This window comes from Bos mutus, chromosome 1, assembly GCF_027580195.1.
Source record: "Bos mutus isolate GX-2022 chromosome 1, NWIPB_WYAK_1.1, whole genome shotgun sequence".
Taxonomy (NCBI): domain Eukaryota; kingdom Metazoa; phylum Chordata; class Mammalia; order Artiodactyla; family Bovidae; genus Bos; species Bos mutus.
Window position 1 is genome coordinate 140,398,189 of NC_091617.1, and position 19,498 is coordinate 140,417,686.

The 19,498-nt window shown below is 42.8% G+C and overlaps 1 protein-coding gene across 1 annotated transcript in view; it reads left to right on the top strand.

The window, feature by feature from the left end:
- The window catches only part of FAM3B (FAM3 metabolism regulating signaling molecule B), a 66,198-nt gene that overhangs the window by 44,747 nt on the left and 1,953 nt on the right, over nt 1–19,498 (top strand). The window contains exons 4-7 of the mRNA XM_005893027.2: nt 14,584–14,642; nt 16,158–16,208; nt 17,281–17,368; nt 19,112–19,244. Coding sequence (XP_005893089.1) covers nt 14,584–14,642; nt 16,158–16,208; nt 17,281–17,368; nt 19,112–19,244 — 331 coding nt within the window. The remainder of the gene's footprint in view (nt 1–14,583; nt 14,643–16,157; nt 16,209–17,280; nt 17,369–19,111; nt 19,245–19,498) is intronic.

Consider the following 19,498-nt stretch of genomic DNA (forward strand, 5'->3'; position numbering starts at 1 on the left):
CAAGGATACTTCCAGCTGGAAGGTGGTTAGGTGTGGCTCCCAGTGCTCACGACTGGGTTTATAAATCTTGTATGAATAAGTGCCTTGTCTTCTAGTGTGATTTGTTACTAGAAACTTACATGTTTTTGTATTGCATGAGCTGACTTGTTCATAACTGCAAGTTCATGATGACATGAAGAAAGTGTAGGTTTTGTTTAAGGTCAAAGTGAGCACTGGGGGGACATCAGGAAGGTTTTAAGTTTTGGTTATGTGGCTGTGAGGGTCTGTCTCAGGATATATTCAAACTCTAGCCTCTGGTTTTTTACTAATGGGATGAAGCAAATGTTCTTCACGACTGAAGCGTGTTGTGTACAATAATTACGTTTTGTTTGTGGTCGACTCTCTTGGTTTTCCATGAACTTAATGTCAATTTAATCCCTAAATTTCCTCCAGTTAAAATAAATCTCTCACATCAGATATTTGCCAACTTCACCTTGTGAAGCTTCTGTTCCGCTCCAATCAGCCAGGTTGTCCTGAAGCCACTGTGTGTCTGTCATCCCAGGACCCCTCTCTAACACCACTCTGGATGACCTCTGTCTCCTTCTCTGCAGTTGGAGCCCCTGTTTCCTGGATACAGTACCTTCTGCTTTCTTAGTTTTCACCTTTGTTTTGCTGGAGCACACCTTCCAGTAACATCTTGAGAAAAGGGTACAAGGGGAGGTAATTTTTTTTTAAGATTCTTTATGTTTAAAGTGTATTCATTCCCACTCACAATCAACTGATAGTTTGGCTGAGTACAGACTTATTGATTACCGCATACTTACTACAGTGTTACTATATAAATGGGCTTCCCTGGTAGCTCAGCTGGTAAAGAATCCACCTGCAATGCAGGAGACCCCTGTTTGATTCCGAGGTCGGGACGATCCCCTGGAGAAGGGATAGGCTACCCATTTTAGTATTCATGGGCTTCCCTGGTGGCCCAGACGGTAAAGAATCTGCCTCCAATGCAGGAGATCTGGGTTCAATCCCTAGGTTGGGAAGAGCCCCTGGAGGAGGGCATGGCAACCCACTCCAGTATTCTTGCTTGGAGAATCCCATGGACAGAGGAGCCTTGTGGGCTACAATCTGTAGGATCGCAGAGTCGGACATGACTAAGCACAGCACAGCACTGTATAAATAGCGTCCACTTTGAATCTTAAGTCATTGCCTGGAATTAAGCAACTGTCCCTCCAGCAACATTTGAGTAAGGTGACTGTGAGATTGCACTTCTCAGATTTCTAGTGGCAGGAAGTTCATTGAGGAAGAGTTCCAGCTGCTGCATTTTGAAATCCCTAGCAGGTTTGCTGGAGACCAGGCTTCCCCTGTCTGCTTCCAGCCAGTGACTGAGGACTGTTACAGAAAAGAAAAAAAAAAAAAAAATGTTCATGACACTTTGTGAAAATGGCCAGTCAGACTTTATTCAAGGGAGTGATGGCAGTAGATGTGGGGACAACTGCTGTGAGGTCCTGCAGTGAAGGTGAGAAATAGGATTCAACTCCAGATACATCGTGGGCAAGAAGTGAGAGCCAAGAAACAGTGTGGAGACCATGGATGGAAGCCTACCAAGAGGAAGCACCGGGGATTAGGGCATTCTGGCTAAACAGGCTAACAAGATTCTTGCTAAAGGTGGGCCATGGTGATCAGACATCACCTAGAGGCTAGGAGGATAAGGAAACTGATTTTATATGGGTGATGATCAGATATCAAAGGGGAGACATTTAACCACACCTTTAAACTGACTTAGCAGAATTCCTACTTAAATTGGAGGATGTGAAGATAAACACTGAAGTTTATCCAAAGTCACGCCTAGTTTAAAAAGATTTCAGGGCAGGGCTTCCTTGGTGGCTCAGTAGTGGTAAAGAACCCACCTGGCAATGCAGGAGTTGTTCAGTCACTCAGTCGTGTCCAACTCTTTGCGAGCCCATGAACTTCAGAATTGTAGGAGACACAGGTTCAAATCCCTGATCTGGGAGGATCCCACATGCTGCGGAGCAACTAAGTCCAAATTGATCCTGTGCTGTAGAGCCTGGGAGCCACAACAACTGAAGCCGGAGCTTCCTAGAACCCATGCTCCAGAGCAAGAGAAGCCACTGCAATGAAAAGCCCACACACTGAAACTAGAGAGTAGCTCCCACTCGCCACAACTAGAGAAAAGTCTGCACAGCAACCAAGACCCGGCACAGCCAAAAATTAAATAAATAAATAAATAAATAAAATGATTTTTAAAATTTGAAAAAGAGCTTGGAGAGCTTGAATACATTTTGGCCAAAAAGATAATAACCCTTGTCAGAACCTAGAAGCAGGAAGCTCCATTCCTGGGAAACACAAGCTCAGCTGAAGGCCAGATTGAGGTCTCAGATGTCCAGTGACCTTGCTGTAACCTCCTGAGACTGCCTAGCAGCCTGGGACATGTCCACCCCAGCTTTTCCTCCCCTTAGAGTCAGGCTTGAGTTGGGGTCTGCCCACCATCCCTGTTATCTTCTCTATTTTCACAACAAAAATTCTTGGCATTTAGCTCTGTTTCATTATCTGCTTCTCAGAGGACTCATATGAACACAATGAGAATGATGGCTTCCTCATAGTCTGTCCAACAAAGCATGTTGACCCATATTTTTATTTTTTTCCATTCCAAGAGAAGAATGTTTATCTCAGATAGTGTTTTACTCTCATCATTCTTGCTGTGAGTGAACCCCAGTGAATCCAGGGTCTTTTCATGCTAAAAACACCTAGCTGTATGTCAGCTCTCCCCCTCTATGTCTATGATCTGTGCTTGGTTGAATCCACTGATGTGGATCTGGCAGATACAAGGATCAGCTATGCAACTTCAGCACTTGGATTTGGGTATCCATGGCAAATCCTGGAACCAACTCTTTGCAGAGACTGAAGGAGGATGATATGTCCTGTGAACTGTTCATATCTCTTGCCCATTTTATTACTATCATTGGGCTTCTAAAATTGATTTCTTTATGTATTAAGGTAGTTAGCCCCTTTGTGTTGTAAAACTGTTCTCCATACTTTGCTTTTTATTTTTTAGACACCTTTTTTAAACATGCTTATCCATGAGTTCTTTGGTGGCTCAGATGGTAAAGAATCCACCTGCAATGCAGGAGAGCTGGTTCTGATCCCTGGTTTGGGAAGATCCCCTGAAGGATGGAATGACAAGCCTCTCCAGTATTCTTGCCTGGAGAATTCCTATGGACAGAGGAGCCTTGTGGGCTACAGTCTATGGGGTCACAAAGAGTCAGGCATGACTGAGTGACTAAGCCCAGCACAACATGATTTAGTTTTGGCTTCCCAGGTAGCCCAGTGGTAAAGAATCCTCCTGCCAGTGCAGGAGCCACGAGAGACATGGGTTCAATCCCTGGGTCAGGAAGATCCTCTAGAGTAGGAAATGGCAACCCACTCCAGCATTCTTGCCTGGGAAGTCCCATGGACAGAGGAGTCCATGGGGTCACAAAGAATTGGACATGACTGAATGACTAAGCATGTCCATGCTGTAGTTAATGTAGGACCTTTAACAAAGCAAATACACCCCATATAGTGAAAGCAAAAGTTTAAATATTTGAAAAGCAATGAAAACAACACAAGTATAAAAGCATCACACTCACACACACAAAAAACAAATATATCTCACATGTTAATAAGTGGCCTATAAACTGCCAAGGTGACTCTTAGATGAATCACAGCACAAAATTCCCAAATTATGCTGTATATTAAAAACATGTACATACAAAATAATTGAGATCACAGGGCAAACCAGTACCCTGAAAACTGGAGAGACAGGCAGATTCATAGAATCACAGCTTACCTGGAGCAGAGAGCTCAGCTGGAGCCTGCATTAGGTAGGAACCCTTAAAGGTGAAATGACTAACTGCTGGAGATTGAGCTTGGACAGGCTTGAGAAATTAACTCCTGGAAGCCAAGCCTTGGAGGAGCTCCTAAGCCTTCCTGAGTTTTTCCTCCAAGAACCCTAACAGGCTTTCGGAGTGAAAATCAAAAGAAAAAAAAAATCCCCTTGAGCTTCTGGCAGTGGCAGTGGAAAAGTGCTGTGCGGTGCTGTGCTTTGCTAAGTCGCTCAGTAGTGTCTGACTCTGCAACCCCATGGACTGTAGCCTGCCAGGCTCCTCTGTCCATGGGGATTTCCCAGGCAAGAATATTGAAATGGGTTCCCATTTCCCACTCCAGGGGATCTTCCCCATCCCAGGAATCAAACTCAGGTCTACCACATTGCAGACCGATTCTTTACCAACTAGGGCTTCCCTGATAGCTCAGTTAGTAAAGAATCCGCCTGCAATACAGGAGATTCTGGTTCAATTCCTGGGTCCAGAAGGTCTGCTGAAGAAGGGATAGGCTACCCACTCCAGTATTCTTGGGCTTCCCTTGTGGCTCAGCTGGTAAAGAATCCACCTGCTATGCAAAAGATGTGGATTCCATCCCTGGGTTGGGAAGATCCCCGGGAGAAGGCGAAAGGCTACCCACTCCAGTATTCTGGCCTGGAGAATTCCATGGATTGTGTAGTTCACGGGGTCACAAAGAGTCGGACATGACTGAGCCACTTTCACTTCTTTACCAACTGGGCTACCAGGGAAGTCCAAGAATACTGGAGGGAATCCCTTCTCCAGGAGATCTTCCCCAACCCAGGAACCTAACTGAGGTCTCCTGCATTGTAGGCGTATTCCTTACCGGCTGAACTTCCAGGGAAGCCAGTAGAAAAATAGCCCTTTTGAAATAAGTTCACAGTGTTCTGTTCTCCTTAACAATAGCCTGCCTTCAAGGGAAGTGGTTTTACCAGAGTCTAACCAATGTAGATTTTAACAAAGGCTGACCTGTGTTGGGGAGGAAAATACCCAACTCCAGGCCCCTCTGGCCTTTCTGTCTCACCTAAGGAGTGAAAGAAAAAATAAGGTCACTTGTGAAGGCCACAACCCAGGGGCACAGGCTCACTGAGAGACTGAGACCTAGTCACATGACTAGAGAACACGTCCTCATCCGACGTCTCTGTACCACATAATAGGGCTCCTGTAAAATAACAAAGGATTAAAGCTGAGAAGAACCAAAAGTCTCAAACCCAGTGTTAAAGAGTCTGTTGTTGTTCAGTCCCTAAGTCAAGTCTGGCTCTTTGTGACCCCATGGACTGCAACACACCAGGCTTTCCCATCTTTCACAATCTCTTGGAGCTTGCTCAAATTAATGTCCATTGAGTCAGTGATACTATCTAACCATCTCATCCTCTATCACCCCCTTCTCTTCCTGCACTCAATCTTTCCCAGCATCAGGGTCTAAAAAGCCTATAGGGATACTCAAGAAGGCAGGGAGAAATGTTAGCCTCTGACACAACCCAACTCTTTGCCAGATGAACATAAAGTTCATGTTAAACACTGAGTTATCTATGTCTGGCTTTCAGCAAAAAATAACAATGCTTATTAAAAGTAAAAACAACAACAACAACAATTTAAAGAGACATAAAAAGCATCAGTAGCTTATCCAAATATAGCAGAGATTTTGGAATTAACACAAAAGGAATATTAAAACAACTATGGTTAATATACTAAGAGCTGTAATGGAAAAAGTGGGCAGAATGCAAGAACAAAATGAGTAATGTAAGCAGAGACATGGAAATCCCAAGGAAGAATCAAAAGGAAAAGGCAGAAATGAAGAACACCTTTGATGGGCTCATTAGTGGACTAGACACATCCAAGGAAAGAATCAGTGAGCTTAAGAATATGTCCGTAATACCTCCCAAACTGAGAAAAGGAGAAGAAAAAAAGAGAAAAACTTGGAAAAACAAAAAAGAAGAGAACATCCAACAACTGTGGGACACCTTCAAAAAGTATAATAAATGTAATAAGAATACCGGAAAAAGGAAAAGAGAAAGCAACAGAAATATTTGAAGTAATACTGCTGAGAACTTTTCAAAATTAGACACAGACTCCAAACCACAGATTCAGGAAGCTCATAGAATTCCAAGTAGGATAAATACCCCAAAATGTACACCTAAGTAAACTGTATTCAAACTAGAGAAGATTGAAGACAAAAAAGAAAATCTTGAAACTAGCCGGGGGAGGTGGGAATAGCCACAAAACAAAAAACACCTTACCTGTAAAAGAACAGGATAAGAATTACATCAGACTTTCCTTCAGAAATCATGCAAGCAAGAAGAAACCATGCAAGAAGAAATTGGAGTGAAATATTTAAAGCAAAGTGAGCATACCATTTTAATTCCCTATCTATGTATAAGAGTTACAGTTTAGACACTATACTCACCAGTGCTTGGTATGGTCAGTCTTTCTAATTTGGACATTCTAATAGGTGTGCAGACTGTGGTTTAAATTTGCATTTCTCTAGTTACTAATAATGTTGAGCCTCTTTTCGTGTGTTTATTTGTTGTAAGTGTATTTTGTTTTGTGAAATACCTATTCAAATCAGCTCATTTTTAATTGGGTTGTTTTCTTATCAATTTTGAGGTTTCTTTATATATTTTGTATTCAGGCTCTTTATTAAATATAAGATTTGCATACAGATTTTCCCATTTTGTGTCTTGTGTTCTTCTCCTAGCTGTGTTTATCAAAGCCCAGAGAATCTTAACTCTAATGAAATCTAATTTACCAGTTTTTGTCCTTCTACAGAACATGTGTTTCATGGCATATCTAAAAACATTCTGTCTAACCCAAGGTCACAGATTTTTTCTCCAAAGTGTTCCAAAGTTTCTTTTAAATTTCTGGAATTTTGATAGTTTTAGGTTTTCACTTTATATGAGATGATATATCCATTTTGAATTTTTTTTTTTTGCAAATGATGTGAAATGTGAATCGTAATCATTTAAAAATGTGGCTAATTTTCTACAACCATGTGTTCATCACACTGTCTTTCTCTACTGAATCCTCTATGGAAACTCTATTTCCATATGAGTTTTTGAATAAACTTATAAATGTCTATACAAAAAGCCAACTCGATTTTTTTTTTTTTAATTGAGATTGTGTTGGATCTCTACATAATTTGGGGGAAATTGACATCTTGGTAATATTGAGTCTTTTACTCAGCTCCATTTATTTAAATCTAATTTGTCTCAGTAATGGTTTGTAGTATTCAGTGTATGCATCTTACAGACCTTTTGCCATTTTTAATCTCTAAACATCTCACACTTTTATGCTATTGTGCATTTTTTTTAAATTAAAACCTACAAAATAAATTTAAATTTTTAATTTCCAATTTTTTGTTGCTAGTATATAAAAGCAGTTGATTTGCATTGCTGTATAATATTGAATTGCATAAATATAGTACAATTTATTTATTCATTCTCCTGTTGAATGACATTTGGGTCATTTATACTCTGGAGTTGTGATTAATCCTGGTGCTATAAATAGTTCTATTCATACTTTTGCTGCATATGTGCATATATTTTGGTTGAGTATTGGGGGAGGGGCATAAACACCCTTAGTTTCAATGACTAGGACTCATAAGACTAAAAAAGAGTTAATACTACAGATAAAATTTGTTACAGCAAAAGACATGGAGCAAAAGCTACTGAATGGTTTGCTGGTGGAGAATTTTCTAAGTTTCAAATCTCTTTATTTGAATGTCTTTTTCAAATATCTTTATTTCATCTTCATTTCTAAAAGATTTTTTTTCTGTGGTGAGTTGGCTATTATTTTTCTTTCAACTCATTCAAGATACCATTCCATTATCTTCTGGCTTCTATTGTTTCTCTTGAGAGGTCAAACAACAATCTAAAAGCTGATACTGTAAAAGTAACTCTTTTTTTCCCCTCCCTCATCACCTTAAAGACTTTTTTCCTTGTCTGTGGTTTTCAGTACTTGCACCTTCTTTGTCTATTGTTTTTGTTGCTTTATCTTGTTTGGAATTTATTTGGCTTCTTAAATATGTGCCTATTGAAGTCCATCATCACATTTAACAAATTCGTCATCATTGAATCTTCTGCCCCATTCACTGTCTCCCATACTTCTAGTACTCTTGATGAAACGTATGCCAGACTTGATTGCTATGTTCTCTGTAAAATCAGTTCAGTTCAGTTAAGTTCAGTCGCTCAGTCACGTCCGACTCTTTGCAACCCCATGAATCACAGCATGCCAGGCCTCCCTGTCCATCACCAACTCCCGGAGTTCACTCAGACTCACGTCCATCAAGTCAGTGATGCCATCCAGCCATCTCATCCTCTGGTGTCCCCTTCTCCTACTGCCCCCAATCCCTCCCCAGCATCAGAGTCTTTTCCAATGAGTCAACTCTTCGCATGAAGTGGCCAAAGTACTGGAGTTTCAGCTTTAGCATCCTTCCCTCCAAAGAAATCCCAGGGCTGATCTCCTTCAGAATGGACGGTTGGATCTCCTTGCAGTCCAAGGGACTCTCAAGAGTCTTCTCCAACACCACAGTTCAAAAGCATCAATTCTGTGGCACTCAGACTTCTCCAACTCTCACATCCATACATGACCACAGGAAAAACCATAGCCTTGACTAGACGGATCTTTGTTGGCAAAGTAATGTCTCTGCTTTTGAATATGCTATCTAGGTTGGTCATAACTTTCCTTCCAAGGATAGACTCCATTTATTGTTTCCCATCTTTGTATCTCTGCCCTTCATTGTGGACAGGGCTGTTTTCAGTTCCCTAATTCTCTTTTCTACTGAATATCAGATCAGATCAGTCGCTCAGTCATGTCCGACTCTTTGCGACCCCATGAATCCCAGCACGCCAGGCCTCCCTGACAATCACCAACTCCCGGAGTTCACTCAGACTCACATCCATCGAGTCAGTGATGCCATCCAGCCATCTCACCCTCTGTCATCCCCTTCTCCTCTTGCCCCCAATCCCTCCCAGCATCAGAGTCTTTTCCAATGAGTCAACTCTTCGCATGAGGTGGCCAAAGTACTGGAGTTTCAGCTTTAGCATCATTCCTTCCAAAGAAATCCCAGGGCTGATCTCCTTCAGAATGGACTGGTTGGATCTCCTTGCAGTCCAAGGGACTCTCAAGAGTCTTCTCCAACACCACAGTTCAAAAGCATCAATTCTTGGGTGCTCAGCCTTCTTCACAGTCCAACTCTCACATCCATACATGACCACAGGAAAAACCATAGCCTTGACTAGACGAACCTTTGTTGGCAAAGTAATGTCTCTGCTTTTGAATATGCTGTCTACGTTGGTCAGAACTTTCCTTCCAAGGAGTAAGCGTCTTTTAATTTCATGGCTGCAGTCACCATCTGCAGTGATTTTGGAACCCAGAAAAATAAAGTCTGAAACTGTTTCCACTGTTTCCCCATCTATTTCCCATGAAGTGATGGGACCGGATGCCATGATCTTCGTTTTCTGAATGTTGAGCTTTAAGCCAACTTTTTCACTCTCCACTTTCACTTTCATCAAGAGGCTTTTGAGTTCCTCTTCACTTTCTGCCATAAGGGTGGTGTCATCTGCATATCTGAGGTTATTGATATTTCTCCTGGCAATCTTGATTCCAGCTTGGGTTTCTTCCAGTCCAGCGCTTCTCATGATGTACTCTGCATATAAGTTAAATAAACAGGGTGACAATATACAGCCTTGACAAACTCCTTTTCCTATTTGGAACCAGTCTGTTGTTCCATGTCCAGTTCTAACTGTTGCTTCCTGACCTGCATACAGATTTCTCAAGAGGCAGATCAGGTGGTCTGGTATTCCCATCCCTTTCAGAATTTTCCACAGTTTATGGTGATGCACACAGTCAAAGGCTTTGGCATAGTCAATAAAGCAGAAATAGAGGTTTTTCTGGAACTCTCTTGCTTTTTCGATGATCCACCGGATGTTGGCAATTTGATCTCTGGTTCCTCTGCCTTTTCTAAAACCAGCTTGAACATCAGGAAGTTCATGGTTCACATATTACTGAAGCCTGGCTTGGATAATTTGAAGCATTACTTTACTACCGTGTGAGATGAGTGCAATTGTGTGATAGTTTGAGCATTCTTTGGCATTGCCTTTCTTTGGGATTGGAATGAAAACTGACCATTTCCAGTCCTGTGGCCACTGCTGAGTTTTCCAAATTTGCTTGCATATTGAGTGCAGCACTTTCACAGCATCATCTTTCAGGATTTGGAATAGCTCAACTGGAATTCCATCACCTCCACTAGCTTTGTTTGTAGTGATGCTTTCTAAGGCCCATTTGACTTCACATTCCAGGATGTCTGGCTCTAGGTGAGTGATCACACCATCGTGATTATCTAGGTCGTGAAGATCTTTTTTTGTACAGTTCTTCTGTGTATTCTTGCCACCTCCTCTTAATATCTTCTGCTTCTGTTAGGTCCATACCATTTCTGTCCTTTATCGAGCCCATCTTTGCATGAAATGTTCCTTTGGTATCTCTGATTTTCTTGGAGATCTCTAGTCTTTCCCATTCTGTTGTTTTCCTCTATTTCTTTGCATTGATCACTGAAGAAGGCTTTCTTATCTCTTCTTGCTATTCTTTGGAACTTTGCATTCAAATGGATATATCTTTCCTTTTCTCCTTTGCTTTTCACTTCTCTTCTTTTCACAGCTATTTGTAAGGCCTCCCCAGACAGCCATTTTGCTTTTTTGCATTTCTTTTCCATGGGGATCGTCTTGATCCCTGTCTCCTGTACAATGTCACGAACCTCATTCCATAGCTCATCAGGCACTCTATCTATCATATGTAGGCCCTTAAATCTATTTCTCACTTCCACTGTATAATCATAAGGGATTTGATTTAGGTCATACCTGAATGGTCTAGTGGTTTTCCCTACTTTCTTCCATTTAAGTCTGAATTTGGCAATAAGGAGTTCATGGTCTGAGCCACAGTCAGCTCCTGGTCTTGTTTTTGCTGACTGTATAGAGTTTCTCCATCTTTGGCTGCAAAGAATATAATCAGTCTGATTTTGATGTTGACCATCTTGTGATGTCCATGTATAGAGTCTTCTCTTGTGTTGTTGGAAGAGGGTGCTTGTTATGACTAGTGCATTTTCTTGCCAAAACTCTATTAGTCTTTGCCCTGCTTCATTCCGTATTCCAAGGCCAAATTTGCCTGTTACTTCAGGTGTTTCCTGACTTCCTACTTTTGCATTCCAGTCCCCTATAATGAAAAGGACATCTTTTTTGGGTGTTAGTTCTAAAAGGTCTTGTAGGTCTTCATAGAACCATTCAACTTCAGCTTCTTCAGCATTACTGGTTGGGGCATAGACTTGGATTACTGTGATATTGAATAGTTTGCCTTGGAAACAAACAGATCATTCTGTCGTTTTTGAGATTGCATCCAAGTACTGCATTTTGGACTCTTTTGTTGACTATGATGGCTACTCCATTTCTTCTGAGAGATTCCTGCCCACGGTAGTAGATACAATGGTCATCTGAGTTAAATTTGCCCATTCCAGTCCATTTCAGTTCGCTGATTCCTAGAATGTTGACATTCACTCTTGCCATCTCTTGTTTGACCACTTCTAATTTGCCTTGATTCATGGACCTGACATTCCAGGTTCCTATGCAATATTGTTCTTTACAGCATCGGACCTTGCCTCTATCACCAGTCACATCCACAGCTGGGTACTCTTTTTGCTTTGGCTCCATCCCTTCATTCTTTCTGGAGTTATTTCTCCACTGATCTCCAGTAGCATATTGGGAACCTACTGACCTGGGGAGTTTCTCTTTCAGTATCCTATCATTTTGCCTTTTCATACTGTTCATGGGGTTCTCAAGGCAAGAATACTGAAGTGGTTTGCCATTCCCTTCTCCAGTGGACCACATTCTGTCAGATCTCTCCACCATGACCTGCCTACCTTGGGTTGTCCCACGGGCATGGCTTAGTTTCATTGAGTTAGACAAGGCTATGATCCTAGTGTGATTAGATTAACTAGTTTTCTGTGAGTATGGTTTCAGTGTGTCTGCCCTCTGATGCCCTCTTGCAACACCTACCATCTTACTTGGGTTTCTCTTACCTTGGGCGTGGGGTATCTCTGCACGGCTACTAAAGCAAAGCGCAGCCAATGCTCCTTACCTTGGACGAGGGGTATCTCCTCACCGCCACCCTTCCTTCAATGTAGGATAGCTCCTCTAGGCCCTCCTGTGCCCAAGCAGCCACGGCGTGGGGTTGGTCTCCCCGGCCACCGCCCCTGGCCTCGGGCTTGGGGTTGCTCCTCCCGGCTGCCGCCCCTGGCCTTGGGTGTGGGGGCATGGGGTAGCTACTCCTACCCGCCGCCCCTGGCCTCAGGCTTAGGAGCGTGGGGTATCTCCTCTCGGCCGCCGCCCTGACCTCTGACACGGGGTAACTCCTCTTGTTGCCGCCCCTGACCTCGGACGCTGGGTATCTCCTCTCGGCCGCCCCCCCGACCTCGGATGTGGGGTAGCTCCTCTCGGCCGTTCCTGCGCCATCGCAGGCTGGCACTCTTGGCCGCTGCCCCTGACCTCGGACGTGGGATAATCTGCCGTTAAATTATTAATTTTAAATATTCTATTATCCGAACTTTATTTTTCTAATCTATCTTTCTTTTGTAGTTTCCAGTTCTGAAATCTTCAGTCTTATCTGTCATCTTCTTGAACATATTAAGTATGGTTGTTTGAAAGTCTGTTTGATAATTCTACTATTTGGGGTCCATGAGTCTATCCTTATCATCAGTTTTTTTTGGTTGTGTTGGTTCTTCTTTATGTTGGCTTCTCTCCTTACATGCAGTATGCCAGAGAGTGCATTTGATAAATTGCTTTGCTTTGGGTTTTGTTGTTTGTTTTGTTTTTTACTGAGGCATTAGATGGTATTATCTTCTACTGAGGATTTTTTTTTTTTTTTTTTTTTTTTTGCTTCTGATAGGGATGCAGAATCTTTAGCAAAACAGAATGATCTGAATATATGTTAAGGATTGAGATTTATTTTTCTGAGCCACCCATTGGACTTAAAACAGCATCACAGCCATGCAAGTTCTTTTTTTTTTTTTTTTTTCTGATTCATTTTCACTTCTAGGATTCAATTCTTTTTGACCCCAACCCAAACAAAAGTGGAGGGTTTATCAGGGCCCTCCCTTTGGTTGGCCCTAGCTTCCAACCTTTGTCCTCCTTGCCTCAGATGGTTGTCAGAAATGCTACTCATCTTTTGTACTTTCTCTGAAATCAGCAAATGGTCCTAGTATTAAAGTGACTTTAAATGCTGGTCACCACCTTGAAATTTAGCCTTCTCAAAAATCTTGGCTAAGAATGCTTTACTACTTACTAGGTAATCTAGCATACTTCAGCAGATCTTCTTTTTTTTTTTTTAAGTTCCATTTAAAAAATTTTCCCTATAAGAGAATAGATTTATAATACCCATTTTTTCTTTCTTCAGATTGTTATAGGATATTCTCTAAAATTGCCCCCTAAAAGCTACTCTCTGCAAAAGGACTTAGTTTGGAAGATCCATGGGGACTTTAGGTAAGCATGGCAAGAACAGAATATTCCAGGGCCGTATTTACTGTTCTAAAGCATGGAAAGAGGAGGACAGCTTTCAAATTCTTTTTATGAAGCTATCGTATCATTGATTCTAAAACTTGACAGAGGATGCGTGCACACATACAGATGGACACACACACACAATTCCAGAGGTCTTCAGTAATGTTTCCCATTTCCAGGATAGTCAGTTTTCTCCTTGGTTTTAAGGCATAATCCGCTTGAACCTGGGCATTTCATATTCTCCAATTTAAAAGTAAAAATTAAGTGAGATAGTGAATGGAATTTATTTAAGGAGATAAACAGGGTTACTTTTTGTGGTTGGATAAAAGGATTCTTTGTTGTTCAGTCGTTCAGTCATGTTCCACTCATAATGACCCCATGGACTGCAACAGGCCAAGCTTCCCAGGCATCAGCAAAAGCTCTGTCAGAGCAGTGAGCGGAACAGGATGAATAGAAGCTGACACCAGAGTTGGATCAGACCCAGCTCTTTTCATTCACCTCTTGTACCTCATTTTTTCCAGCCAGCCAGGCTGAATGTGTCAGTCATGTTTGCCACCCCCTTCTCTGTGTGTCTCACATCCCACCCATTGTCGAAGCCCAGCAAGTATACATCTTCAATATCTCTTTACTTTGCCATTTCCTTTCTCTTCCTATTTCTCATCTCCTTGTTCATGGTCTAGTAAACTTTCATTAGACTATGCAAGTAACCAGGTAAAGTATGTGTGTGTGTGTCTGTTTGTCTACAGACTTTCTGGCTTCTAATGCTTTCTATTGGTGGTTGTTCTCCATATTTATATGGTTGGAAAATGAATGCCCTCCCATGAGGAGGTTAAAGCTTCAGTGAGAGAGTGTTTGCAGAAATGCTGTGCTAAGCAAACACTGGTGTTTCTCTCCCTGGCTGTTTGTGTAGATTATGAGACTATATGCAATTCCCAGATTCCGTGAGGGATTCCATCTACAGACCTGTGTGTAGGGATGGATATGCATACAGCAAGTGTAGGGATGACTTTCAAGGGAGCTGGGCCAAAGCCAGTGTATATCTACAAGGAAATGATAAGTGACAAAGGATAAATAGTAATTCTACCAAGAGAAGATCTTATAGAGCAGGGAGGGCTGCTCACTGCTCAGCGAGAAAGTTCTGTGATTGATGCTTATTTACATTTCAGGCTCATAGGAGAAAAGACTGGGAATGTTGCAAGAGGAATAAACATTGCCATTGTCAACTGTAAGTTATTAAATGTTTTCTTTAAAACACGTCTAAAAGCTTTGTGATTGGGTATTCCGTGGTACCTTGGGTTTCTTTATGATTTTTGCACACAGTCTAGTCTAGGTTTATATTTTAATGCACTTAAGAGTATATATTTAACTATTTTTACAATGCCTCACTCTATAAATTTGTGATTCTTCCCCCCAAAAAATGAAATCGGATATAAATTTACTAAGTTTTATTGGTGTATAATTGCTTTGCAGTGTTGTGTTAGTTTCTGCTGTACGATATAGTGAATCAGCTATGTGTGTATATGTATCCTCTCCCTCTTGGGCTTTGCTCCCTCCATCCCACCCTTCTGGACCACACAGCACCAAGCTGAGCTTCCTGCGCTTTATAGCAGGGTCCCACCAGCTATTTATTTTACATATGGTATTGTATATATGTCCTAAATTTTCAACAAGAGATGAATGGATAAAGAAGATGTGGTACAGCCACTGAAAGGAACAAAATAGGGTCATTTGTACAGACATGTGGACCTAGAGTTTTTCATAGGGTGAAGTCAGTCAGAAAGAGAAAAACACATATCCTGTATTCGTGCATATCTGTGGAATCTAAAACGACTTTAAGAAAACAAAGAAGGACCTGCAGAAGTCAGAGCTAAAACAGGATCAGCAGACCTGAGCACACAGACGCCCTGGGGGTGGGCCTCATGTTTGCTCTGCTGCCTAGCAGAGGGTGATACCAGTTCCTACCTTGTCTGATGAAAAGACCTCAGAGAAGCACAGCCTGACCTCCTCTTAGGCCTGGAAAAGAACACCTGTCCCTTTTGCCACTGGGACCCCTGACAGTAAGGACGGTAGCAGGTTTAGGGAAGGGGCTTCCAGTGGTGTCTGTCCCTGTGAGCGAAGTGAGCACAGACTCCTGTGATCGCAGGCTGTAGGATCCTGAGGAATGTGTGCCTGCTCTGATAATCAGGCAGGAAGATATACAGAGGGAGCAGAAAGGGCTGAGGGCGGCCCCAGTGTTCTCAGGAAGAGGCAGGTGCCCTGCGCAAGAGCATAGATGAGAATCTAACTGGAAGCAGGTGGGAGGGAAGCTCTGGGCAGATGAGGAGCCCTACCTTCCTGACCCACATCCTTGGGGGCCCCTCCAGGGAAGGCAGGCCTTTCCTTCAGGTGGGACCAGACATCATGCTTCCTAGAAGACAGGGAGAAGGAACACACCATTTTCAGAACTTTGGTATTATTGTTCAGTCTCTCACTTGTGTCCAACTCTTTTTGACCTCATGGACTATAGCCCTCCAGGCTCCTCTGTCCATGGGATTCTCCAGGCAAAAATCCTGGAGCAGGTTGCCATTTTCTCCCCTGTGGGATCTTCCAGACCCAGGCATTGAACCTGCGTCACCTTCATTGGCAGGCAGGTTCCTTACCCCTGAGCCACCAGGGACGCCCATTTTCAGAACCGCAGTACCACACGTGCACCCTGAGTCTCCATGAACCATCTTTCAAAAGCTGTTTCTTTCATTTCCAGATGTGACTGGGAAAGTGATAGCAACACAGTATTTCGATATGTACGAAGGTGGTAAGAAAACTCTTTTCTTCTTAAATTTAAAATGAATTATATCAAATTAAAATGAATTGAGATTAAAAACCCGCAATCAAATATGTCAAACGTTCTTATTCTGTCTACCAAGAAAGCTGCCAGAAGTGCACGTGAGTGCTCTAGAATGGTCTGACACAATCCTTGTGGTCTCTAAGTGAGTTTGTTTCAGTTGGAAGGCATGATCTAGAGAGTGTCTCTTCTCTGCTCACACTTGTCCTGGAACTGTGCTTCTGCTCCTTCATCAGATAAAGGAAAAGAGAAAACATCTCTTTTTGTTTTAAACCAGACAGGTAGAATAACGTGCTCAGTGCCCAGTCCTGAATGTCATCATATATATCGTTGTCTTCCCTGTGATGGGCTTGTTGGTCGGCATGACTTTGGAGACCATGTGCCCACCCTCCTCCAATGATCCCTCCATTCTGGGCTCTGAATCTCCACTGCAGTTATTTTTATTTAACCCTGAGAATTAACAGAAACAACTCTTTGTAAAGGTAATGGAGAGGAACAATTAAGAAGTATCCCAATGCCCTTGGGAATACTGTGTTTTCACTGTGTCATTAAACTTGATCGTAACTATAAATAACAAGCTCCAATGGTAAATAACGGGGTTTGAGCTGAGCCTTTGTTTTCTCCCTGTAAGAAACAGAGGGGTCTCTTAGCAAAGACTTACCTGTCTGGGTCAGGCATGTATGCCTCCTATTGCTCCTCAGTGTCCTAGGGCCACTCAGCTCTAAGATGGTCACACCAGGTCTGGTGCTTTCTCAGTGATTGTAGAGAAAAGCCCACCTGATCTGTGAAGTCATTGCTGGTTGGTTGAGAGTCAACCACAAGAGTCTTTATGATCTGATCGTGCTGCCCACTTCACGTGGCCCCACCGTGGAACCCAGGTCATTTACATGAGGGCACTAGAGGATCAGGTGCATGGTGGAGAGACAGCTCTAGAATCAGAGGTTCAGAACACAGAGCACAGAGCTGAGAGCAGAGCAACCTCTAGGGTCACAGCCTCAGCTGACGGAGAAGGTCCTAAATCTGATGTACGTTGACCCGGCAGATAACTCTGGACTGATGACAAAGTTTATTCAAAGCGCTCCCTCGAAGTCCTTGCTCTTCATGGTAACCCACGATGATGGCAGCAGCAGGTAAGTGTACAGTTGTATCACCGCAGGGGCCAGAGTCAGAGATGCCAGCTGAGGGCAGAGTGCCAGCCCTGTCAGGGTCCCGCAGGACACCCTTTGGGAGAGAACAGAGCTCCAAGGAACAGGAGGCTCCTTCAAGGAGAAGGAATGGGAGGCCACAATGAACAGATTGCATTTCCACAAAAATGATGAGCTGGTGGAGCACATGAATCCTAGAAATAAGAACTATTTCCAGGTAGCAAGACAAACTCATCACTGACAGTAAATAAAATAGCAAAGCTAACCCTTGGCCAGAGAGCTAAACACAGAGTGGGACTTACACACACACACACACACACACACACACGTGCACTCAGATACAGTGCTTTTATGAGAGAGAAAGTGACCTGGCTCAGTGTTTCTCCAGATGTGCTCGTCTAAGTAAACATGTGCATCTTCACTGCATAACTTCCGAGAACCTCAAGGTCCTGATACGCATTGTGACTTCCCAAGATGGGACTACTGAACAAGACATTTCCCAGATGTGTTTGAATTCAGATCTTCTTCTTTAATAGGGTATCTTCCCGGGCGGAAATTATTTGGCATATGCTTTGAAAAACTTGGATTTAGCCCACTTAGGAAAATCTGAGCTTATTTTTTTCTTTTCCTTTCTGCCCTCTTTCCTTTGTGAGCTCTAAATGGCAGCTTTCTACAAAGTAAGATTGTTTAGGGCTTCCCTGGTGGTTCAGCTGGTAAAGAATCCGCCTGCAATGCAGGAGACCTGGGTTCAATCCCTGGGTTGAAGATCCCCTGGAGAAGGGAATGGCTACCCACTCCAGTATTCTGGCCTGGAGAATTTCATGGACTGTATAGTCCGTGGGGTCACAAAGAGTCTTAACGAAACTGAGTGACTTTCACTTTCAAGATGTTTAGGTTTTTTTTTTTTTTTCTTTTTTGATACTGACTTTTGTGAATATGAAAGATACAGTTTTGACATTTGCTTTCATCTTTCAGCATTTTCTGTCTGTTTTATTCTGTGGTCAGTAAACAGGCAGCAGCAAGGACCGGAAATTATGTTGTTTGGGGGTGAGGATAATTGGACCATAAGCCCAGGGCTTTTCAGAATTGAGAATTAAAACTCTGTGCCCAGATTGAATCTAAAACGGTCCTTTGTTGTTGCTGTTCAGTCATTCAGTCACATCTGACTCTTTGTGATCTTCCCTGTCCACTGTCTCCCAGTTTTCTCAAACTCATGTCCATTGAGTTTTGAGTTTTTTATTCATCATCTAACCATCTCATCCTCTGTTGCCCCCTTCTCCTCCTGCCCTCCATCTTTTCCAGCATTAGGGTCTTTTCCAAAGAGTCCTGGATGTGGCTTTATGGGTAACTAGAGGCTTCCCAGATGGCTCAAGCAGTAACAAACCTGCCTGCCAATGCAGGAGACACAGGTTCGATCCCTGGGTCAGGAATATCCCATGCAGAAAGAGATGGCAACCCACTCAAGTCTTCTTGCCTGGGAAACCCCATGGACAGAGGAGCCCGGCAGGCTACAGCCCATGGGGTTGCAAAGAGTCGGACACGACTGAGCACACATGCACACAAAGATGTGACACACTCAGCCAGTATTCACGTCTCTCTCCTGCCCTGTGCCCCAGGATAGCAGATGCTGCTTTAGAAACCTGTCCTAGGACCAGACTGTGTTCTAGGGTACACACCCAAGTCTGCAGGTGAGACATTCATAGGCTTCCCCCCTTTGCATCCCTCCAGGCTGAAGGAAGATGCCAAGAAGGCCATAGAAGCCCTGGGAAGTACAGAGATCAGGAACATGCGATTCAGGTCAAGCTGGGTGTTTGTGGCAGCAAAAGGCTTTGAACTTCCTGCAGGAATTCAGAGAGAAAAGGTGAGTGGTTGTTAAACATCCCTTCTTCTCAGACAGTTACCGTATGTCCTAGCAATTCCATTCACAGATGCACAGACAAGAGAACAAAAACACATATTCGCACAAAAACTTGCGCAGGAATGTGCTATTACTCCTAACAGCAAAAAAGCAGAAACAACCCAAAGATTGGATGAATGGACTTAAAAATGTATAAATAAAATAGATATAAGTGCCCACTGGAACATTATTCAGGCACATAAAGAAATGAAGTATTG